Source organism: Triticum aestivum, chromosome 6B (genome assembly GCF_018294505.1).
Source record: "Triticum aestivum cultivar Chinese Spring chromosome 6B, IWGSC CS RefSeq v2.1, whole genome shotgun sequence".
Classification (NCBI taxonomy): Eukaryota; Viridiplantae; Streptophyta; class Magnoliopsida; order Poales; family Poaceae; genus Triticum; species Triticum aestivum.
In genome coordinates, this window is record NC_057810.1 from 623,519,576 (window position 1) to 623,545,173 (window position 25,598).

The 25,598-nt window shown below is 46.5% G+C and overlaps 1 protein-coding gene and 1 long non-coding RNA gene across 2 annotated transcripts; both read left to right on the forward strand.

The window, feature by feature from the left end:
• The first annotated feature begins 9,114 nt into the window (after nt 1-9,114).
• On the forward strand, nt 9,115-9,841 carry LOC123134582 (ethylene-responsive transcription factor ERF109-like). The gene has a single exon (XM_044553806.1). It carries the CDS (start codon nt 9,189-9,191, stop codon nt 9,753-9,755), a length of 567 nt encoding a protein of 188 aa, XP_044409741.1. The 5' UTR covers nt 9,115-9,188; the 3' UTR covers nt 9,756-9,841.
• An 11,546-nt stretch (nt 9,842-21,387) lies between these two features.
• LOC123134583 (uncharacterized) lies at nt 21,388-25,036 on the forward strand. Its single transcript, XR_006465673.1, has 3 exons — nt 21,388-21,444; nt 24,158-24,259; nt 24,520-25,036. It is a non-coding gene; the product is annotated as an uncharacterized lncRNA (long non-coding RNA).
• Nucleotides 25,037-25,598: the final 562 nt, after the last annotated feature.

Below are 25,598 nucleotides of genomic sequence, written 5' to 3' on the forward strand. Positions count from 1 at the left end.
AGTATCCACTATGTTTTCAGATTGATGTTGATATGACTTTGCTATGCTTAATGCTTGTCACTAGGGCCCGAGTGCCATGATTTCAGATCTGAACCTATTATTTTTTCATGAATATATGTGTGCTCTTGATCCTATCTTGCAAGTCTATAGTCACCTATTATGTGTTATGACCGACAACCGCGAAGTGACAATAATCTGGATACTTCTCGGTGATGACCGTAGTTTGAGGAGTTCAAGTATTCACTATGTGTTAATGCTTTGGTCCGGTTCTTTATTAAAAGGAGGCCTTAATATCCCTTAGTTTCCACTGGGACCCCGCTGCCACGGGAGGGTAGGACAAAAGATGCCATGCAAGTTCTTTTCCATAAGCATGTATGACTATATTCGGAATACATGCCTACATTACATTGATGAATTGGAGCTAGTTCTGTGTCACCCTATGTTATAGCTATTACATGAGGAATCACATCCGACATAATTATCCATCACTGATCCATTGCCTACGAGCTTTTCACATCTTGTGCTTCGCTTATTTACTTTTCTGTTGCTACTGTTACAATCACTACAAAACCCCCAAAAATATTACTTTTGCTTTCTTTATCTTTACCACTGTTACCATTACTATCATATTACTTTGGTACTAAATACTTTGCTGTAGATACTAAGTTATCCAGGTGTGGTTGAATTGACAACTCAACTGCTAATACTCAAGAATATTCTTTGGCTCCCCTTGTGTCGAATCAATAAATTTGGGTTGAATACTCTACCCTTGAAAGCTGTTGCGATCCCCTACACTTGTGGATCATCATGAACGCGTGCACACACCCCCTGTCTTTATGAGCACATCCGAAAGACTGAGTCGGCACATTATTTTAAGATTGACGAAGTCGCCAGAGACACATAAAATGTCGACGGGAACATCTCCTTCCACCGACCGCGCGTCTCTAGAAGACCTGAATTAAATCCAGAAATACAGTCATCGGTATTAGATCTAGAACTCGAACACAGGTCGGTTCTGTCGCAGAAAATTGCTTGGTGTGCTTAAATAGGTGCGGCTATGTGTCGCTTGCGGCGATACATCAATTCTAAAACGAAAACAAAACAAAATTATACTTCCTTTTCTTCTTAAAAAACATAGGTAAAAACAATTCGAAATACGAAAAGCAGAAAAAAGACAAAAACACATGCAAAAAAAACTTTGTTCCTATGGGTATGCCTAGCGCGCGACTCGTGACTATGGCTGGGCATGCGATGAGCCCCCCTTCGCCCGTTGGGAGGTCCTTGCAGGTGTACCGCTAGTTAGTTTTTTTTCGACGTAGCTCTCTCATGGCTCAAACGAGCAAATCATAATCGTTGAACACGAGCCGGCCTGAAAGCCTAAAAACCCAACACACTCACGACTTGCGAGGATGGGCCACTCAACCTGATCGGCCGCCGTTGACATTTGCAAAGGACGATGTATGCCGACGCACCCATTCCTGTGTTGGTTCGCTTTTCACACCCGGGTGACGGTGGGAGCGCTGACTTTTCCTAATGCATCATTTGTGAAGCTGGTCAAATATATTAATTAATTAATTAACTAAATTGATGAACTTAATTAATCATAATTAGATTAATCTAATCACTAATTAACCTAATTAACAGTTAGTTAATTAAATAACCAATGACAGACGGGACCCACCCGCCAGTTGACTGGTCAATGATCAACTTTGACCACTGATGTCATGATGATGTCATAATGACACAGTAATTCCTTTTCGAATTAGTTAAATAATAATCCCAAAAATGAATAAATCTTTATAAATTAATATAAAATAAACCGTAGCTCGGATGATAATACTTTGTACATGAAAGTTGCTCAAAATGACGAGACGAATCTGAATACGTAGCCCGTTCATCAGCCACGCGTTCCTAGCATAGTGAACCTGCAACATTTCACCTCCGGTTCATCTGTCCGAAAACGCGAAACACCAGGGATACTTTCCCGGATGTTTCCCCCTTTCACCGGTATCACCTACTACCGCGTTAGGGCACACCCAACACCGCGTATTGCCTTGTTACATTTTGTGATGCTTTGATTGCTCTGTTATTTTTTCTGGTCCCTCTCCGTTACTTCTTTCCGGTAGACCCCGAGACTGCCGGCGGACCCCAGTTCGACTACAGACTCGTCCTTCTTGCCAGAGCAATCAGGCAAGCCCCCCCCCCCCTTGATCACCAGATATCGCCTATTCTTCTCTCTACTGCTTGCATTAGAGTAGTATAGCATGTTACTGTTCGGTTACTCCTATTCTGTTGCATAGCCTGTCATTGTTGCTACAGTCATTGATACCTTACCCGCAATCCTAAATGCTTAGTATAGGATGCTAGTTTATCATCACTGGCCCTACATTCTTGTCAGTCTGCCTTGCTATACTATCGGGCTGTGATCACTCGGGAGGTGATCACGGGTATATACTATACATATATACATACTATACAGACGGTGACTAAAGTCGGGTCGGCTCGTTGAGTACCCGCAAGTGATTCGGATATGGGGGCCGAAAGGACAGGTGGCTCCATCCCGGTAGAGGTGGGCCTGGGTTCCCGACGGCCCCCGACTGTTACTTTGTGGCAGAGCGACAGGGCAGGTTGAGACCACCTAGGAGACAGGTGGGTCTGGCCCTAGTCGGCGTCCGTGGTTACTTCATAATAACACGCTCAACGAGATCTTGGTATTTGATCTGAGTCTGGCCATTGGCCTATACGCACTAACCAACTACGTGGGAATAGTTATGGGCACTCGACGTCATGGTATCAGCCGAAGCTTTCTTGACGTCAGCGACTGAGCGGCGCGCGCCGGATTGGACTGGAACGCCTGCTCTTGTATTAGGGAGGCTAGGTCTGCTTCCAGCCGCCCTCGTAACGTGCAGGTGTGCAATGGGCGATGGGCCCAGACCCTTGCGCCATAGGAGTTAGACCGGCATGCTGACCTCTCTGTTGTGCCTAGGTGGGGCTGCAACGTGTTGATCTTCCGAGGCAGGGCATGACCCAGGAAAGTTTGTCCGGCCAAAGGGGATCGAGCGTGTTGGGCAATGTGGTGCACCCCTGCAGGGAACTTTATCTATTCGAATAGCCGTGTCCCTCGGTAAAAGGATGGCACAGAGTTGTACCTTGACCTTGTGACAACTAGAACATGATACTTAATAAAACACACCCAGACAAGTTCCAGAGACATCCCGGTGATCGCTTTCCCACAGGGCGACGAGGGGAGGATCGCTGGGTAGGATTATGCTATGCGATGCTACTTGGAGGACTTCAATCTACTCTCTCCTACATGCTGCAAGACGGAGGCTGTCAGAAGCGTAGTCTTCGATAGGACTAGCTATCCCCCTCTTATTCTGGCATTCTGCAGTTCAGTTCACCGATATGGCCTCTTTACACATATACCCATGCATATGTAGTGTAGATCCTTGCTTGCGAGTACTTTGGATGAGTACTCACGGTTGCTTTGCTCCCTCTTTTCCCCATTTTCCCTCTTTTTCTCGGTTGTCGCAACCAGATGTTGGAGCCCAGGAGCCAGACGCCACCGTCGACGACGACTACTACACTGGAGGAGCCTACTACTACGTGCAGGCCGCTGACGATGACCAGGAGTAGGTAGGAGGATCCCAGGAAGGAGAGGCATGCGCCTCTTTCGATATGTATCCCAGTTTGTGCTAGCCATTTTATGCGCCTCTTTCGATATGTATCCCAGTTTGTGCTAGCCATCTTATGTTTGTACTCAGATATTGTTGCTTCCGCTGACTCGTTTATGTTCAAGCACTTGTGTTCGAGCCCTCGAGGCCCCTGGCTTGTAATATGATGCTTGTATGTCTTATTTTACTTTTAGAGTTGCGTTGTGATATCTTCTCGTGAGTCCCTGATCTTGATCGTACACATTTGCGCGCATGATTAGTGTACGGTTGAATCGGGGGCGTCACAGTGGTCTAACCAGTTTTAGCGTGTGTTGCAAGAAATTGCTTTTGAACATGGTACATAGACAGACGCTCATACACACGCATATACAATCACCTTTGTGAATGCGTGCACACCCCCGTCTTTATGGGCACATCCGAAAGACTGAGTCGGCACATTATTTTAAGATTGACGAAGTCGTCAGAGACGCCTTCGTAGTCGACGGGAACATCTCCTTTCACCGACCGCGCGTCTCTAGAAGACCTGAAACAAGTCCAGAAATACGGCCATCGGTATTAGATCTAGAACTCGAACACAGGTTGGTTCTATCGCAGAAAACTGCTTGGTGTGCTTAAATAGGTGCGGCTATGTGTCGCTTGCCGCGATACATCAATTCTAAAACGAAAAAAAAAATTATACTTCCTTTTCTTCTTAAAAAACATAGGTAAAAACTATACGAAATACGAAAAGCAGAAAAAAAGACAAAAACACATGAAAAAAAACTTTGTTCCTGCGGGTACGCCCAGCGCGCGACTCGTGAGGTCCTTGCAGGTGTACCGCTTGTTAGTTTTTCTTTTTTTTGGACGTAGCTCTCTGACGGCTCAAACAAGCAATCAGAATCGTTGAACACGAGCCGGCCTGAAAGCCTAAAAACCCAACCCACTCACGACTTGCGAGGATGGGCCAACCTCAACCTGATCGGCCGCCGTTGACATTTGCAAAGGACGATGTACGGCGGGAGCGCTGACTTTTCCTAATGCATCATTTGTGAAGATGGTCAAAGTCTCGTAGCACGCCTTTGTCACTGTACACACTCACCGAGAGCGCGACGTCATACAGCTTTGCCACACACTATGTTGACGGCGTTGGAGATGCCATTGCTACTCGTTGCTAAAGTGCACGGCACGAAACGTTGCAATTGCGAATATGAACAGATTTATTGGAGCCTTTTAAAATAACAAATAAATAGATCAGCGCATCATATAAGGGCATCTTCAATGCCGACCCTTAAACTGCTCGTAACCGTCTGGCTCATGCTGTCCGCGCCGCGGAAGTCGTCCAACGTCGACCTGTGTCGGTCTCCGGGGTGGTCTGGACGTGATTTCTCCGGCAAACCGAAGACAAAACTGGAAAAGGTTTGCTGGAGTCCGGACCGATCCCAAGCCCGTTTCTTGACCGCTCTGGCCCACCACCAACCCCACTCCCTCCACTCGCGCGCGCACGCCGTCTGGCGCCAGCAGCCTGCATTCATGCCGCTGTAGAGCGCGCCGCTCCGCATTGAAGGCGGCTTAGGGCGGACACGACCTCTCACTACATGCGCCATTGAAGCGCCGCACCGACCGAGGGCATCGCCTGTTGCACACCCGGCTGGACACGCCTCCTCGCCACATTCATACGCCTCCATTAAACTTCACGTGGAATCCGAGAAACCTACTCCGGCCACACATTTGTTCATGAGCGGGCCGGCATTACATGCAATGCCGGCCAAGCACCTCCCGTTCGCCCTCAAACGATGCCAGACGTCGGGCAAGAATCGCACCCCTCCGCCGCTCCCCCATCTCCTCCTTCACCACTCTTCTGATGCCCTCCGAAGACCAGTTCTCTAGCATACAAGCCGGCAGGGTTGCCCGCCAAGCTCACCAGATACGAGCGAGGCAGCTCACAGCTCCACCTCCCTCGTCTAGCCCGACGAAGCCAGTTGCCGCCCAAGCCGGCGCGTGGTACAACAACTCGCCGCTCCAGGTCAGCTCGATGAGGAGTGGCAAGTTGCTCCATGCCGGCATGGCGGGGAGCACAGTGGCACGGGCATCGTCGCTGCCATCGACGATGCCGCGTCAGACTATGCCTCCCGTGTCTGCAACCGTGCCTCTAGTGTCTGCGACCGCGCCTTGTAGGCAGAGACAGAAGCCGGGTGCCCGGAGAGCGACGAGTCGGTCGCCAGGGCCTCCACGTCCGCCACCATCACCGTGGAGAAGTAGAACACGGGAGGCTGCTGCCTCTTGGGTCCCATGAAGGCCCACCACCGAGGTGAGACGGTGTCTTGCCCAGTTTTTATCTTGTGAGGACCTCAATCGATCCCACACGGGCTCCGTGGAAGCGTAGGCGCCACCTTCCCCTCCCACTAAAGCATCAACCCGGGGTTCCACTCCGATGAGCGGTGGGGAAGTGAGCAATCCTTTGCGCTGAAGCATATTCTCGGCAATCCGGTGATCAGGCTGCCGGATATGAGGAAGACAAAAGGATCTGCGGGTGGCCATTTAGATTAGGTATTATTATACCTCCAGAGGCGGACTAACACCACTTAGTTAATTAAATGCAATGAAATCCGTCATGTTTATATGAAAATTCGTCATTTTTATATGAAATCCCTCATGTTTATATGAAATCCGGCAGTGTTTGCATGAATTTCATCCGGTTGGTTCGAATTGTTGTGAAAATGTATGCGGCTAGCATTGGATGGCGTCCTCCCGCATCCGTGTTCATGGACTGGTCCCCCTGTCTGCGGACGGATGCGGGATAATTTTTGCCGGTTGCTATTGGAGATGCCCTAATAAGCATGTGATTGTCCACACTTGCTACTTACTATTAATGTAGTTGATGTACTGACTAGGTTTTAAGTACAAAGCAAATCAAAAATATCGACAACTTGCTAACATATCATTGTAGCTCTTCGTGGACGAGCACAAGTTATTAATCCAACAAGAACCTAATGATGCGGGCAAACCTTTCTATGGGCTTATTCTTCAACAAATACAAAAGGCTTTCAATAGATTTATTTTTTATGATACATTATGGTAGACGTAGGATACGAAGTCCATAGCCCATCTTACAAGTCGGGGCCACCCTTCCACCGACTAGTTCACTGCTTTAGGATGCTTCTCCCATGCGGAACATTGCCATGTTATCCATTTGAACATTTATGAGATTAGGAGGAGGAAGAGATGTATCTGAAAGAGAGCTTGAGGGAGTGCTTGTTGCAACCTGAAATATGAGGCCCGCCTATCACATTCCACCCAAATAAGTTCTAAAATCCGATAAAATCCAGGATATCATGTTGCAAAGATTGTCAAATAAATCACAACCAAATAAACTATTCATAGATTTCCAGTAAAAGTATAAAATTTGTAATTAAAAGATTAATTGCCTAAATATGCTTGGAGTGGTTGAAATCGCCACATATCGTCAAACATATTTTGCTAAGCCAATTTTTTGTAATTTTTTCGCACTGGCTTTTGCTCGATTTAAATTTATGTGGCAATTTTTTCTATTTTCGCGTACACGCTACATAAACTCAGGATACGGAATCCTTACATATAATCGATTATAAAATTTTGTGACTAATACAAGTTGGGGCATGTTTTAAGTTGGTTCACATTTGCTATGAAGCAACATCCATGTGCATTGCACATTTTCAACTTCGCCGCCTTTTTTCCTTCCAAACTGAACATGATTTGTGCCCACATTAATACTAAATAAAAGAGAGGCCTCCCTCTCTGATTTCTATTAAAGAAACCATTTGGTTCACTTTGGAAACTACCCTTAACAAGCACTACCATCCTTGCAACATTCATCAACAACACTACCAAAAGAGCGAGACCTGAGAGCGGACAACTCAACATGAAGATAGAGATAGACTCGAGCACACAACATTTTACAAACCTTAAGAGATAAACTAAGAACCAGACTTTGGAAAGTGATCAAACTAGACTAAACTCAAACATGGAACAAGAAATGCCAGTGAACAGATGCATCTAGGGAATCAGAGAGAACAAGTTGCACCACCAGGTGAAGTCACAATGAAAGATCAGCTTTAGCCACTAATCCTGAGCACTCATGGACGCCACCCTTGTGATGTCGATACACCTCACTTGCCACTTGTTCTATAATTCTTGCCCCCGGCATCAACACCTTTCCATTTTCCTCACTTATCTGCAAAAATGCCTAATTAGTAATCCAATGACATATCTGTGCGAGGAGAATAATTGGATCACTAACCATTTTCTATTGAAAACAATATCATTTCTGCATCTCCAAATGGTCCAGAAGATGGCGGAGAGACCAACTATAACAATTTTTTACTACCAAATCATACATTTAAACTATCGATAATAGTTCTTAAATCAAAGACACATTCTAAAGAAACTCCACACCAATCTAGCAAGAGAGCATTGGAAAAATAAGTGATCAATGCCTTCGTCTTGTCCATAAAACACACAACATTTGCTACCTTTCCAACCACTTCTCTGCAAATTATCTCTGGTCAATGACCATTAACCATAGAAATATTTTGATTTTCCATAAGAACCTGTCTGAAATCGTGGTTGTCTGTAGAGCGACTTGAAAGTGAAGATACCATCAACACATTTGTGTCCACATGTGACATGACAAAGAGTAAGAGACGTTGAAGAAAGAAAACTTAAGGCACATTTTTATTAACCGGACCAAAACCCACTAAAGAAAATACATCATCCACAGAGATACGAAGGAGGGGAGGGTAAAGCATGGAGGCAATTTGGAGCATTAGCATCAGACATGATGGAGGTGCCCGCACTCGACACACCTTCTACGGGACGAAAACATACTAACACTGCTTAAAAAAACAATGAAAAAGTGCTACAAATCCACCAACAAAACGACTGACAACGATCGGCATTGTTTAAGGGCACACTAGTTTCCCATTGCATTCTCACCCAGTAATTTGAAAATCTGACAAAATCGAGGATCTTAGGACGTAAATCTAGTAAAATGCACCTCGAAAGATAAATTCACCGGATAAAATGGCGACAAAAAATGTACTAAAAGTATACAATTTGTTTTTTTTTTTTGCTGGTAAAATAGCAGTATACAATTGGATTTCAGAAGGTTCACAAAAAATATTGATATGTACTAATGTATACAATTTGGCTTTAGAAGATTAGCCAAAAGTCTAATGGTACCAGTAGTGTACAGTTTGATACTACGTACGTAGGTAAAATCTATCTATTTTAAAACATGATTGTGTGAACAGCTCAAATATCGTCATAACCAGCCGTCAGCAGTGCCTAATCAACCCATGCAAGGCATTTTCTCACTCACTCGCCTGTTCCCACGATAAGAAAGTGATGCGCGTGGACATGCACGTCCTAGCTACTCCTATAAAAGGTACCGCACCAAACAACGTCAAACACCGGAGCACGAGAACTCAACCCAGACACAGCGCCCTCATCTCCGTCGTCGTTCTCCGAGGAGAGCAAAACATTCTTGCGACACCCGCCATGGCGCCGAGGCTGGAGCGCGGCTGTAGCGGCTTCCAGCTCCCGAACTCCGAGCTGGAGGACTCCCTCTTCCTCCGCGCCCTCATCTCCGTTGTAAACGGAGACGCCGTCGTCCCCACGCTGCACCTCGAGCCGTCGTCCACGCCGCACTTTGCCGCTGCAGTTCCTGCGTGCGCCAGCTGCGGCGTGGACGGGTGCATCGGCTGCATGTTCGCTGCTGCGGCGGCGCCGGCCGGCTCGAGCAGCGAGGGCGAAGGATGCTCCGCCGCGAGCTTTGTGAAGGGCGGCGGCGTGGGGAAGATCACGCGGAGGAGGAGCCGGAGCAAGTTCAGGGGCGTGAGGCAGCGGTCGTGGGGGAAGTGGGCCGCGGAGATCCGCGACCCGCACCGCGCCGTGCGCAAGTGGCTCGGCACCTACGACACCGCCGTGGATGCCGCCCGCGCCTACGACCTCGCGGCGCTCGAATTCCGTGGCCACCGCGCCAGACTCAACTTCCCGGCCGCGCCCGCATCGTCGTCGTCGTTGGCTTCTGTTTCTGATTCTTCTTGGGCGGCTGCGCAGTTGTAGAACTTGCCGGGCAGTTCTCGCGAGAACTGGGGGTCAAAATGTGTCGTCGCGAGAACTTGCCGGTGTAGGTAGGACAACTGGAGGCGAGGGAGCAGAAGATCATGACGCTGGATAATGACAACTTTGTGATCCATGTTTGGATGATTAATTCATTCGCATATTTGAAAGGATGTTGTTTAATCCGAATCAATATTCGTCGGTAAGCCGCTGCCAAAGCCAGAGCACGTGCTTCAGAATTTGCCTATCTCCCCGTGAGGCCACTCCCTCTTCTTCAGCTTATTAATTTTCGCGGGTAATGTTCTTTTGCGACAATTTTCCTCAGTATAATATATATGAGCGGACTCGTTTGGTCATTCGACAAGTCAGATGATACCGGAACATTGGTGATACACAATTCTAAACTCGGCTCTAGAATCTTTTTCCTTGGCATCTCTCGTTCCAACATTCAGACACGGCTGCGAAACCTTTCGAAGCACAGGCAAACCACAACTCAAAGCGGTTGGATAACTATTTATTTTCAAACCACACAAAAACTTCTCAGGGCAGATGATGTAAAATAATGACCATGCTAAAAAAAACCTATTGCTAGGGGCATTTGGACGAAAAATACTGCTCAAGCAAATGATGTATCTCTATTTCATTCCTAAAGAAATTGCAACAGACCAAAATTTTAGTTTTATCAAATTTTGAATAAGATCCATTTTGAATAGTTTTAACGAATTTTGAATAAATTTTTAGTTTCAACACTTCAAACTTAGTACGACCGGCCGATAAAATCATGATTTTTGTGCCTACAACCGACAAAGATATTTCTTAAAATTTTATCTATGAAACTTGGTAAGAGCCGAGCGAGAAAACCGCGAGTTTTAGATGAAAAGTCATAAGTTTCAATGATTGAAACTTAAAAATAAAACATACCATGCTTTCAAGCAGGATCCAACTACTTCGCAAATCACGAGGCAATTGAGTGGCCAGACAAGAATTGACGGGTGCGTGCTCCCACACCTGCATGCCCCTACCAATTTCCGCAACTCAAACTTGTCCTCTTAGGTTGACGCCCAACTGCCGCATATGCGAGATGGATCAAGAGACGTGCTTTTCGCGTCCCCGCTTTCATGAACACCGGCGAACCGCGAGACGTTCGAAAAGAGGTTTTCTGGATCGGAACGGCTGTTGCTTTCAGGCCGGCTCGTGTTCGACCATTTCTTGATCTTTTACGACCAAGTAGTGGTATTCGTCTAAATCTGAGCGGGCATTTGGCAAATCATACTATAGGCATGTATGAAAGCTTTGCCTTTCTGTCGCAAAAAAAAAAAAGAAAGCTTTGCCTTTAGATGCATATACAAATGAACAAGCAGTTTCGCTTTCACACCCCATGCAGCTGGGAGCTCCCTGTCAGCGTTCGGTTCGACAGACAGCGCGAGGTTTCAGGGTTCACTCCACTTGCAGCTACGCCGCTCTCTTTTGTTATTTTAGCACCGTCACGTTGTATTAGCTTGTTTCTGAAATAAAATGCAAGACGTGTTTCTGTATCATGAATGATTGAGTGTTATACTCATGTGTGAATTTTCATGAGCGAATAACATCTGTGGTATTTTAGGCAAGAAGATAAAATCGATGCTATAAAAAAGACCATTGTTTCACGTAATTTGGAGGTCCGAAATTGTTTTCTTCGCTAAGACAATATAGTGGTCATTTCTTGGTGAAACTTCACTTGTGAGTAGAATAGTCGACTAGAGTTTGGTAACCTAAAATTTTAGAACTGTTGGATTTTTTGGATATCTTTTTTTTTATTTACTAATTATATTGGGTGCTTGTGGAAGTTGATCATTGTATTTTGGTCAAAACCCCAACCTATTGTCAAACGGTCTTTGGCTAAATAAGGAAATTCTGGCAGCATAATGTGTGTGAACAGTTGTAAACAGCCGTCAGCAGTGTGGATATGCTTAACCATCCATCGAGGCATATGCACACTCCCTCTCCTGTTTTCCACACCTCCGTTCTCAAGACAAGAACGTGTCCAACAACTTGTCCTCTAAAAATTCCGCGCGGCGATTCACTTTCTATAAAAGGCACGGTAACTAACTTAGAGCATCTCCAGCCGTTCGGCCTTCGAGGGTGCCGAAAAAAAAGCGGCATGGGACGAGCCGGCGCTAGTTTGGCCTCTGGAATTCGGTTCGCTCCCAATCACACGCCCACGATCGCCACGGGTTTGACGAAGTTCATCTTTTTTTTTTTCTTAAACTCGGCGACTTTTGCATGAACTCGGCCATTTTTCGTTCAAATTAGTACAAAAACTTAAAAACACGCATGAACTAACTTAAAAACGAGCTAAAAAGCCTAGCCACTGCCGGCACCGCCGCCGCCGCCGCCGACTACATGCCGAGAAGTCTATAGAAGCGGGTGTAGTCGCCACCGTCGTCGTCGTCGTCATTGTCGCGCGCCTCGCCCCCGGTACACGCATGTCGGGGGGTCGCCGGGTACTGGCCTCGTAGAGAAGGCGCGCCTCCGGCTCCTGGAGGTGTCGGCGGCCGAAGCCGTTCGCCTGGGTGTCTCTCGACCATTTCGCTCGTCGGAGGGGAAGGCAGTGGGGGGGGGGAGGATCTCGTCGGCGGGAAGAAAGCTTTTGCGGGAGGGAGAGGAGAGGTTGTGGCGCTCACCGGCAGGGAGGGCGCCTTTTTATAGCCGAAGCGGGTGGCAGGCGGGGCGGCATGCGGGCGGACGCGTGGCGCATGCAAACGGACGTGTGTCGGCGGCCTCTTCACTGTGCCGCCTGTGAGGCATCAATGGAGGCTGACCGGCGCGGCAGCGCGACAGCCTTCACATTGATTCCCGCAGGAACCGAGGTGATGAGGTCGACAAAGCGGCCGTCTTGCTGACTCGGCGGGCCCGCGTCTGTTTCACGCCAAAACGCTCGCCCCGGCGCATCGGGTTCGGCCTGGGTCCGTCGGCGCTGATTTCGGCCCAAGCCGGCGAAAAACGGACTCCTGGAGGCGCGACTGGGCCCTTTTTTCGGTGTCGGCGGAAAAAAATCGCCTGGGTAGGCCGTTCTGGGGGCGCGGCTGGAGATGCTCTTAAACAGATCACTGAGAATAGCTCAACCAGACAGCACATAGCTCAACTAGACACCACACAAAAGCAAAAACTTTCTCGCGACACCGACGTGACCACGTACGTACGGTACGTCACAGCTGAGCTACACGAGTGCACGTCATGGTGCCGAGGCTGGAGCGCGGTGACGGCGGGTTCCAGCTCCCAAACTTCGAGCAGGAGAACTCCCTCTTCCTTCGCGCACTCATCTCCGTGTCTGAAGACACGGACACCGCCGCCCCCCCGCTGCACGTCAAGCCTTCAACGCCGCCCCTTGCTACAACTCCGGCCGTGGGGACGCGTGCTGCAGCTGCTGGGTGCGCCCGATGCGGCGTCGGCGTGGACGGCTGCTGTCGGTGTCAAAACCGGCGGATCTCGGGTAGGGGTTCCCAAGCTGTGCGGCTTAAGATCAATGGTAACATGAACACGGGATTTTACCCAGCTTCGGGCTCTCTTGATGAGATAATACCCTACATGCTGCTTGATTGACTTTAATGAGTATAGGGGTTACAAGAGTTGATCTACCTCAAGATCATATGTTGTGGTTAAGCCCTAGAGGTATGACGAGTAATGTCATCCTCTATCGACTAGCCTGGCCTCGATCGGTTTATATAATGTACCAGAGGGCTAGGATAACAAGAGTCTTAGTCGAATATGCCGGTGGGGAGGAGTTCATGTCTTGATCACCAAGTCTTGTAGAATCTCCCTTGTGTATACTTCGGCTGTCCGAACTGGCCCATGAGTAAACGGCCATGGGGGTCCTCGGCCCAATCCAACTGATCGGGAGACGACGTGGTGAGTACCCCGTAGTCCAGGACACCGTCAGTAGCCCCCTGAACCGGTCTTCAAGTTGGGGATGCTCCTCGATTCTTCCGAACTGTTCTTCATCTTCGGTCGTCGGTCTTGAAAACTGGTTCAAAAAATCTTCTCATCTTCGATCTTGAGGATCGCCGAAGTAAATCCTAAGAGTTTACACGTCGGGTATTCGAGGAGCCCCTTTAAGTTGTCGGCCTTTATCAATGCCTTGTTACTTTTTACGCCACACTTCGGGTTTGAAGTTGTGCCCGGGCGGTGGTGTCCTCTTGCATCCGAGCTCCAACATCGGACTGCATTTGAGGTATCTTTTGCAGTCGAGCACCAACGCTGGACTGTATCCAAGCTCCAACGCCGGACTGTATCCGAGGTGTCATAGATCACCTTGGCTTGAGGAAGTTTAAAGGAGGTTAGCCGAGCTTAATGTCGGAAATGCCCTCTATGGAGCCAGCCACTGGCACCCGAGCTTTATGTCGGACTGCTTCCGAGGTGTGTACCACCCCTGACTGCGGGCTGATTTTTTGATTGGTGTAATTTATTCTTTGCCGAGATATATAGCCAGTAGCCCTCAAGGTGTGTGTGTCGGTCTAAAACCCGAGATGCACCTGAAGGAAAACATGAAACCGCTGATCCTAGTAGCCCTTGAGACTCAGGTCGATGCAAGAAATCGGCCTGAGGATCAACGCCTAGCTCGGCAGCATACATAGGAATAGAAACGGGGTGTAATATACTAGAGATAATAGTGATTGGCGAACGGGCCCTTGAGGGAGGGTCTTGAGAAGTTGCCGTAATATATTAGCTTGATGCCGGATAGGTCCATATGGTACATATTGTTTTCCGAAGACACGTTTGCGCATAGTTCGGTCAAGCCAAACCCTAAGCACTTTGAATTTTCTACATTGAACAGGCAATGCAGTAGCCCCGAGACACTGGTCGGGTGGCAACAGCAGATCAGGTGATCGATCTGCCCCATTAATATTTATAAATAATGAGCGCCAAGCCCAGTAGCCCTCGAGCCTTAATGCGGGCACGGGGGGCCGAAATAAGGATCGATATCCATAGTAAAATCACAAATTATGTGTAATGACTCTACGTATCCAAGTACTTTACATCATTAATGCTCGGATCCGTATTGTACAAAACTTTGTTGACCGACCATCGGCTTCAACCTCTTCGACTAGTAGCCGAGGAGTGTTTTCCTACTTTATAAAGCCGTTATAAGGGCAAAGATTTATGGAAAACAAGGTAATCCGGCCATACAGTTTTATAAATAAAGATACACGAAGAGATATGTTATATTACGTAATGTAAGAAACATCTTCCAAGAAAAATAGTCCCGCTATCGGTTCCTTACTTTGGGTCATCATGCTTATCATGATCATGAAACCTCACCTCCGGTCAATGTGGGAGGAAAATATTGAGGATTTAGTTCGGGGAAAATTCCCGAACTCTATTTTATTAATGAACCACAATTTTCACTTCCGTCATTGCCGGCCAATGTGATCCTTTAAGATTGCTAGCTTTCGGCTTCACCCAGTCTGAGGTACTTACTCGGATGACCCGGTAGTAACAACCACAGAGGTGCTCCCTTTACCACCTAGCCGAACAATCGGGAACGTAGGGGTAAGCACAGGAGCCAGGCAACCCAGCTTGGCTAGAATCTGAAGTCAAATTGATGCATATTTATGGCTTTATAACGATGATTATGGAAGGCGGCCCTTGTATATTAAATACAAATGTCGATGATATGTTTACTTTGACTCCGTTGCGACCGTTTATCAATTGAATGTGGCCCATCGTCGGCTTTTACTCCTTTGTAGATACTACGCAGAGTTTTTTCCTCAATAACAAGACAATCCTTAGCCGACGTCTTAGTGCCCGAAGGCGGTTGTGTTAGCGGAAACGAGGCAATCAGATATGCGGGCTTTATAACTTTCACTTAGTCATAGGAGATTTAAACTGGGGAAGCTAGCTATGAGCCCCCGGTTAGTGTTCGGCGACAGCTGAGGTCAAGCCGTAAACACTTCGGCCAATGTTATGAACGGCCCGTCATTTAACATAGTCATCGGATCGCTGACCAGTTTACGCTTATTGTGACAATCAGTTTTCGGCTTTCTTCACTGAGGTGCTTAACCATGCGAGCTGGAAGCACAATCGTAGTGGTTCTCCCTTTGCACACCTAGCCAAACAAAGCAGAACTTAGGAGGCAAGCACAGGAGCCGGGCAACCCAAATATTGACCGAAGAAATAATTTGAAACCGATGCATATATAGCAATATCCGAAAATGTTTTGCCGAATCCCTAAAGGTGTCCGGCGCTGCACTGAGAGACTTGTGTTGGAAACACACAAATAGTTTAAAAGTGCCATAAGCTTGGAAAACCAAAAAACGTCAGTAAAAACTTGACGTCCGAACAAGATCAAGTGTTCGGTGCCAATCCGAAAATTAGAAAAAAATTTGTGCTTCTGTCGTGCTTTAACATGACGCATCCAATCTCAAGACTTCACGCGGGTCAGCTCTTTGCAATGACCAAGAAGAAAACACATTTATTATATAAACATCTCATATAAATTTTAAGAGCCCCCAAGTTACTTGGTAAAAGAATTTTATGTATAATGATTGTATGTACCGAAGTACTTATATCATATCTGTGTTCACCCGAACTTTGAACGCGTCTTAACCAACCGTCGGCTTCTCCCTCTTCGGTCAAGGACCGAAAAGTGTTATGTACTCTACCTGTCAAGAATATCGACGGTGTTTCCGATAACCAGGCAATCAGGCCACATGGCTGTAACAGACAAAGCGCGCTCAGGGAACTTATGCTATATTACTAACGAAGTGTAAGAAGCATCTTCGAAGAAAATAGTACCTCTACCGATACCTTTCTTCGGTTGCTCATTGTTACTATGAGACTTGTGCAATAGATTTTTTTGTACTCATGAGTTCCGTTGTGTGGCGACCATGATTGAAAACAATAAGAGCGCTAGCTTTCGGCTTCACCTAGTCTGAGGTCAGAGCTTGGATGACCCGGTCGTGACAATCGCAGAGGTGCTCCCTTTACTCCCTAGCCGAACAATCGGGAACATAGGGGTAAGCACATGAGCCAGGCAACCCAGCTTGCGGAACACTTAAGTCAATATGATTCATATTGTGGCATAATACATGAACAAGGAACGAATCCGTACAAGTATAATAATATGCAAGAGAAAAAAATTCATAAAGGAAGCCCCCAAACAAACAGGATATTTGAATTTGTGTGTCACAAACAAAGTTATGACAAGGATTATTTTTCACAAACAACTTTTTGCCAAAAAAGTCTAATGCTTGGTCGAACCGAACAAAATTTTAAAAAAAGTTTCTGAGCATGAAAGTGACTTAGCTAGTTAATGTGTTCGACATTGATGAGCGGTCCGAGCTTGATGCGGGACAAGGTTCCAGCCCCTAGGCTAGTCCCAAGGAGGCCAAGCAGCGAGTTTGGAACTCCGATGAAGCCCCTAGTCCAGCCGCGGTAATGGAGCAGGTCGGCGTGCCAAGGAGAAAACACAATTCGGTCGATGGAGGCGGCAACACGACTCAGTCTGAGTCAATTGGCTGCACAGATAAAATAGTGCAAACCAAAAGTAATGACAAATAAAGATAATAATGTATATTAAAAAAATTCTTCTACTTATTTAATACAAGTGAAGTAAATAATGAAAAAAATATGGCCTGAGCGTCGAGGTGAATGTCGATGCAGGGCGTCGGCGTGATGTGGTAAAGGCGTGGCAAAGCCCGAATTCACAGGTCAGTCCGAGTTCCGGATACGGCGTTCGCCGAGCTATGTACGGAAACTGTCCGAACCACCACGTGACCATTGTTAATGCGGCCACCATTTGGTAGACCTGTGTATAGATGATGGAACAAAATAGAGTAATAATTCCTTGGGAAAAATAAACCAAACGAGCAAAAATTGCTAGGATTAATAGCAGCTGTTTATTTGTTGTAGCGGTCCGAAGAAAGGTTACTCCCAAAATTGGGACTTGATCTGCACACCCATTGTCTGATGGGTGATGAAGCGAAGGCATGACGATGCTGGCAAAGGTTGGCTCGCCGAGGCAAAGCCCGTGGTCCACCCAATGTGATGAAGCTGGTCGGCAGGTGACGCCGAAGTCTCCAAGGTAAGTTGATGAAAGGATGACGAAGCTCCCAGTCCAGTCGAGGAGACGAAGCAGGTCGGTGAGGAGATGTTGCAGCTGCCATGTCAGCCGAGGTGTTGAAGTAGTTCAGCGTGATGGACATCGACTCGATGAAGCAATAGTTCGGCCATGCCAATGTAGGTCGTAACTCGTGACGTGGTCAACGCTGGCTTGATGAAGTGACCGTGCGGCGATGCCGGTGTGCCCGCTTCGTGTAATCCGTGGGGCGGCGATGTTGGTGATGATTTATCCTTCACGACGCTGAACTATTGTTCGGCTGGCCGAGATGATGATTCGAAGAAGTTGAGCTCGGCTCAACAAAGCGACGACATGTCTAGCGCAGGTCGGCCGCCGTGGAGTGATGTTGTCGGGCTGGTTTGACACCGGCGCGACGGTGAAGACCGTATTGTAAAAATACTTCTAATATTAGTGGGATGTGTTTGAGAATAAAACACAATACCCCATACAAAAATTTCCTTCAAAAAGGATGTCCGAAATCCCATTCATAAAAAAGATGAATTTGGGCGGATTCGTTCTCACGCAGAAAACAGATCCAAAAAGTGATGCACTAATCGGAAGGTTTCCGAAGTTTGTACGGTCGGATCGAGCTGAATTTTTGGCAGGTGGTAGATATAGGAATTACGTAGCCGATCAACGGTTGGATCGTCCAAAGTACTTCCGAGCTAGATGCTGGACACCACGCTCCAAACTCGTCCGGATTCCCGTCCAAATTCAACACGGCTCCGAAATATCATAGATTGCCAGAGATTCCTCCATCGGAACTCGACGAAATTTTCTAGGGTTGTTGTAGACTCAATTCCGCACAATTTCACTGAAGCAATCGTTTAAAACGACACTCGAGGAAGCGGTGGCGGCGGATACAAGTTCGATGTCCAGAAAAACAGCACGGTCGCCCGAGGGCAATGTTGACGTTGAGCCCCCAAGCTCCATGGATGATTCCTCCATGATCTTGATAGAGATCGAAGTTGATGTTGATGAGGCCCTCATCCGACCATGACGATCGGAGGTAGGGAGCAGTCCTCGGTCAAGCCAAGGTGACCAGTCGAGCTGGTGACGAAGAAGCCGACGTCGCAGTTGACCTGCAGTCGAGCCATTGATCCTTTTGCCGAGCATACAGCAGAACTCTCAATGAAAGCACCAGTGTCGGTGTCAAAACCGGTGGATCTCGGATAGGGGTTCTCAAGCTGTGCATCTTAGGATCAATGGCAATATGAACACGAGATTTTATCCAGCTTCGGGCTCTCTTGATGAAATAATACACTACATGCTGCTTGATTGACTTTAATGAGTATAGGGGTTACAAGAGTTGATCTACCTCGAGATCATATGTCGTGGTCTAAGCCCTAGAGGTATGACGAGTAATGTCATCCTCTATCGACTAGCCTGGCCTCGGTTTATATAATGTACCAGAGGCCTAGGATAGCAAGAGTCCTAGTCGAATACGCAGGTGGGGAGGAGTCATTATCTTGATCACCAAGTCTTGTAGAATCTGCCTTGTGTATACTTCGGCTGTCCGAACTGGCCCATGTGTAAACGGCCATGGGGGTCCTCGGCCCAATCCAACTGATCGGGAGACGACATGGTGAGTACCCCGTAGTCCAGGACACCGTCAGCTGCCTCGGCTGCAACTTCACCGCCGAGGCGATGGCTGGCTCCAGCAGCGAGGGGGAAGGGTACTCCGCTGGGAGCTTCGTAAAGGATGGCGGCGTGGGGATGATCACATGAAGGAGGAGAGATCTTGCAAAAAAATCAGATTTTTTTTCTTTCTTACATATTATCATTTGATTGAGACTTGATTAAGTTTTAGTCGACTGAGACATAGCCACACCCTAATGCACTATAATTGATCAATTCCAACGTTGAATCGTATATAGACACCTCGAATCATGACACTTAAGAGCATCTACAGCCCGATACACCAAATCCGGCAATCAAATGCCCACGAACAGGCACTCCACGGTCTGTGACCGGTCACATCTCAAATTATCATTTTCACAACCAGATACATAAATTACAACTCCCCAAATCTATATAATTACATGCAACATGAAACCTAATCTTGGGCGAACCTCATCCGCTTCCGCCCTGTCCATGTCAGGCGGCCCACTGCACCACTTGGAGTGTTGGTGCGGTCGCCGGGGAAATAGAGGAGGACATGGGACACGCACCAGCTCACGACACTCGAGACGCTGCCGTATCCAATGCCCTACTCGTCCTCATCAGAGCCCATAGCATGCACGTGACTGGTCAATGTGAGGTTCACGATGTATACGTCGTAGTTGGAGCCCGACACGTCCACCACAACGCGGTTGTGGCGCCAGGGGTTGGCGGCCACCCGTCCTAACACCGGAGAGTACGACTCTGCCTTGCCAACGTCTGCCGCGGCCTCCCCCCCTCTTCCTTGCATGACGGACACACCACACCATAGCCTCAGCAGATGGGCGACGGTGGACCTTCGAGTCGACGCGCCAACGAAGGGGCATCACATCCGCTACGGCTTTGGGACGCTAGACAGACCGCACCGCCTCCATCGAGGCAGCGGCGACACGCCTCGCATCGGGTCAAAGTGCCATTTGAGGGGACGCTATGGATTCCCACTAGATCGAGTCCGACAGTTGTTGAGCGTTCTCCTCGCGGCCATGGCGGAGCGCAATGCGGAAGACTATCTTTTCTTTGGTCGTGATTAGGATGACGTCCCAGTCCCTAGATCGGGTGATGGAGGACTCAAATCCGCTGCCCGTGATGCCAGAGATCACTGGATGGGTATTTAGAGGCAGAGCAGAATGGAGTGGCCAAGGTTTGGTATGCAGAGCGAATATATGTGGGTTTGTGGTGGGCCAACATGGGCTGGATCCGACATGGCTAACGCGCTCAGCACGCTCGGGCATCCTGATATTCGTTTATGATTTGGAATAGAGATGAGCGGTGTCAGTCAGCCCGAACATTTAGGACCGGTATGAGACGTCCATTTGAGTCATTTTTTTACCGGACAGTGACCGGGGCGGGCGTATAAGTGTGTTTGAGGTGCCCGCCTGTAGATTCTCTAATGCTACAAATTATCCGATGTCCGACTATAATATCCTGACCTAACAACCTATCAAGACCTGGCATCCAAATTTTAATTTTCTGTACACATATATGATTCTGCAAACACTATTTGGCAAACGTTAGGATTTTTGTCTTAGCACCGAACGACTAGCATGCCCTCAGATCACGATCCTACGGTCGGGACTGAGCGTGCAGTTGAGAAGCGGGGTCGAAGCATAGGGCCATATAATTTTTCTTTTCCTAGCGTGCGGAGTCCAACCACTTTGCTCATGATAGACAGGGACCACATAAAATTGGTCAACTCCTTAACGCTGCTCATTGGAAACCTCCGCCTACACAATAACTCTCATATCGGAAACTGCCATGCAAATTTCATTAACTCTACTCTACATGATTTGATTTCGGATCCACACCACCCCCTCTTCCACAATCCTCACTGGTTCTCTCTTTCCCGCTTGGTAATTGATGCAGTGGTTTGCGGCGAGTCCGTGAACGAATTTCTTGGCGGCCGAGATTCTCAACTAGGGTCACCAAAAGCGAAAGGTGAGCACCATCCACTACTCAAGTGCATTTACTCATGGTTTCCCGATAGTGGAGACCCTAGTCTTTTCTATTATGTTGCTTTGATGAGCGAAGGGAGGAAGAGGGGAGTGAGCGGTGGGATGGATTACAAGACGGTGTTGATTTATTCCGGCCGCGTCCTTGAATTCCATGTTATTTTGCAAGTTCTATTTCGTGGTGCATCTGATAGGAGCGGAGCGGGGCTTTACTAGGAGGGAAGGGATCTAGTACTACAGATTTACTCAAGCGAAACAATCGTTATCTGCCCTGTTCAACCCTTGTATGTGATTCGTGTTACACGAGCGGATTCGCCGCAAACTATGAGATTTCTGGGGTGGATTTTTGATTTCCACCTAATACCCCTCATGTCCGTTTTGTGGGATGGATTTTGGAAAATATCTCATACCCTCTCTTGCCCATTTTTTTAATGATTTTTGAATTGAATATAACAACTCTAATCGATTTGCGGGGGATAGCTTCGAATCGCTGGAGGTGACCTCCTTGTGTATTGAGGTCATTTATGTCGCTACTATTTGAACTTCGGGCTAAACATAACCATGTTGTTACAATTTCTACCAAAACTTCGAGGGCAGTTGCAGCAAAAATTACAGGACACTTGTAATTTGTCCCAAAATTACCAAGGGAATTCCAGGACGATTCGAATCCCTGGACATGACCCCTTTGTGGAAATACCCAATTTTGTACCATAGTTACCATACGCCGCTGATTTTCCACCTTCTAGCAAAATTACCAATATCACAGCTTCACACCATTTTTGTTCAAGTCATAGTAACTTTTTCATAGTTCAACTCTCATACATTCATGCTACTTTTTTCCACACACACCATATAATAATGAATTTGTTTCAGAGTGCTTGGTTGGGGGTAATTAGAGCATAGAATGGGAACTGAAGGGGTATGAGACTTTAAATCTATTGTTTGGTTAGGGGGGTTGAGAATTCATAAGGGAATAGGTATGGGACTTGAGAGTCCAACTCCCACCATTTTATTAACATGTGAGGGGGTGGGTCTTGGAAGGGATTGTTTTAGTGATTCAATCTTAACCCTTCATCATGACTTGCATTCATTTACCATGTCTAGTCCCTCGTCAACTCCTACTAACCAAACAGGGGAATATATATTATCCTCAAATTCTCACAAATAGTTCCTATCATGCACCAAACAGAGTATTAGGAATAAAATGACTCCTCCCATGTGTAATCTCAACACTACTCCCTACTCTAAACTCCCATTCTCTTCCCAAACATTGCCAACCTAGTCGGCATTCTACAAGTTTTTTTCTATCTTCTTTTAATAAAGGGGTTCTCCCATTTCTTTAATAGAAACCATTTAGAGTTTTTCACAAATAGAGCAACCAAAATAAACCTATCGATTGGCTAGATTACTACACCATCCACCACAATAGTTTGCAGCAAGAGAATGGGACACATCCCATCTCTCACCCATTCATCATCCAACTTACCAAGAACATATGCATCATCAGAAACAACAGAAATTGACTCCATGTTACAACAAGTTCTAAAAAAAATTAAAGGAGGGGAAGACTAGGATATGAACAACATCTACAACGGAGATACAAGATGTAGATCAAAAGCAAGAACTGCTCAGAAAATAAGTGCAGATCTTCAAGTAGCTTTGTAGGATGGCGGTAGTTGCAGGACCCCTAGTTAAACTTCATTTCTTCCATCAACCACTTATAATCTAAAGAACTCTAGAACATCATCCTTTAGCAGCATTAAAGGCCTCATTTTTTACTCGCTCGAACAACCTTATTCCTCACATCAACTCCTTTTGTCTTTCCCGGTTTATCTGTAATATTGTCCAAGAGATGATTAAAGCGCAACCTCTATGAAGAATCACAAAAGGATCCAGTACCCTCCCGCCTCCAAAGCGAATTTCATTTCTATAATTGCATATATACCAAAGTATAGCAGAAATCCGTACAGAAAGCAACATTTATTTTCTTTACCATATTGAGCAAGCCATGAAGTAAATAGACTATTCATATTAGTAGGAGTATTTTTCACTCTATGTGGAGTTTTACGCGCATTCCATTTGTATAGTTATTCAAACATTTTTATGTAGTTATAGACTGCAAGATGCAAGATATTAATGAAGTACACACTGCATTTCCATGACCTTAGTAGCGCTCAAGATCCTTGGTTCGACCCCTGCTGGAAGCGACATATAAAAATTTCTGGTATTAAGGGTTGGCATGCACTTTCCTCTCGGCTTGTCTTCTTTCTCTTATATTCCTCCAACAGTGACATGGGCGCTTGGTAGGGTGCACCTCACCCTTTCGCCCTCCCCAAACCATTCTCTAGTCCCCTGCCATCTAGGCTCGCCCTCTAACCCGTTGACTTCTCTAGATCCAAATAGCATCCGATCCCACACCGTGTGCGAACCAGTCCAGCTGAGAATCCCCTCCACCATTAACGTTGTATCCTCCTAGGCTTCAACTCGGTCTTATCAGTAACACAGTGCCTTGCTGCCACTCACCATAGTTTCCCCTTCTCTGCCTTGGATATATCTCTCCTTCTTCTCTCCTTAAATTGAATGACCCAAATTTTGTTACCAAGTAACATATATATAGTAAATGTATTTTTTCCATATAGTTGATTTATTAACTATACTTAAAGTACACAACAAACCTAATTGTTAACATATCATTGTAGCAACATCATGGACATCACATAATATCATGAATTTTATTAATGCAACAAGATGTTGTATGGAAAATTTGTGCTCGCATATATCATCGTCAAACACCAGCTACGGTGAGTTTGGTTCTCCATGATGCACTTTGCTAGGTTTTGAATATGCCATATTTTCAGGAAATGAAATCCTTATATATACTCAATTTTTCATGATTTGGTGCATGTTATAGGTTATGGATACATTTCTGTTGGTTTGGCCACCTCTTACTAGGATGATACATCGATGTTAGCATATATTAGTTTTATTTTTTATGTGCATGTACTTAGAATGTACCAAAACATTTTGCATATTATTTACAATTTCCTTGTCCCATATGCAGCTTATTATTGAGTTAGTTGTAGCAATGTCTCGCTGGCAGTCTGCACCTGCTGATATTATTTGTGATATTGGGGAGAGTCTTTTGGATAGTAATGGCCACGACAGCTATGTCGCTTTGAGATATGTGTGTTCTATTTGGAGGTCAGCCATCTCATCTTATCAAAGGCTTTTTGTTCGAGCGCATCGATGGATTGTTCTTGAGGAGATCAATGAATTCAGTGATTGCACTGTACATCGGGTATTGGTTAATGTTTCAACTGGACGGATGGTCAAGCGTCGCATTCCTCTTTTGAATGACCATATTTATGTTGGATCTTCGGATGGACTACTGATTCTCGTAGAAAAAATGAACCTTACTTCGTCAAACTATGGGAGCCATTCACGGGCTATCTTGTGCAATTTGCAGCCGGGATCATCCATCATCAGCCTTCTCATTTTGCCGTCGAGACTCGCGGTGTCCCTAGACTGTTTCATGCCCCTGGAGGTTTACGCAACCCTCGAGTCATGTGTTATGATGTTAATAATGGCAATTTGGAGGTTCGATTTGGTGATATGCCAGTTGAGCGTGTAGCAAGTATGACTGCATATAAGAGTGATGTGTTTGTACTTTTCCATAATCGTAAGTTGTTCAAGATAACCGGGGCTGGTCATGAGATGCATGGAGAATTCATTCTGATCCACGAGACTCCAACACTTGCACCTAGTGCGATGACACACTACTTGGTAGTATCTGGAGGAGGCAATCTTCTTATAGTGGTCATTGGTATTGCAGAGATTCTGATTTTTTGTGTTGATGTTGAGTTGAGGACCGCTGTCCGTATCTATAACATCGGTAACCAGGCACTTTTCCTTAGTAACACAAGGTGTATCGCTGTTAATGCCGAAAATTTCCCAACTGTCAGAGAAAACTGTGTATATCAAGCATGCATCTTAGGATATAGTGGGCCATGTGGAATTTATGAATTCAGTTTGACGAGGCCTCGGAAGCGTATCATCAATCATTCGTCAATGAAGTAACCTATGCTCTTGGGGGAAGGCCCTTAAGCATGTGGCAGGTCCTTATACACTACTGTTTATTCA

Excerpts from the sequence above, each read along its gene's own strand:
- LOC123134582 (XM_044553806.1), top strand. The coding sequence starts at position 9,189 with ATGGCGCCGAGGCTGGAGCGCGGCTGTAGCGGCTTCCAGCTCCCGAAC.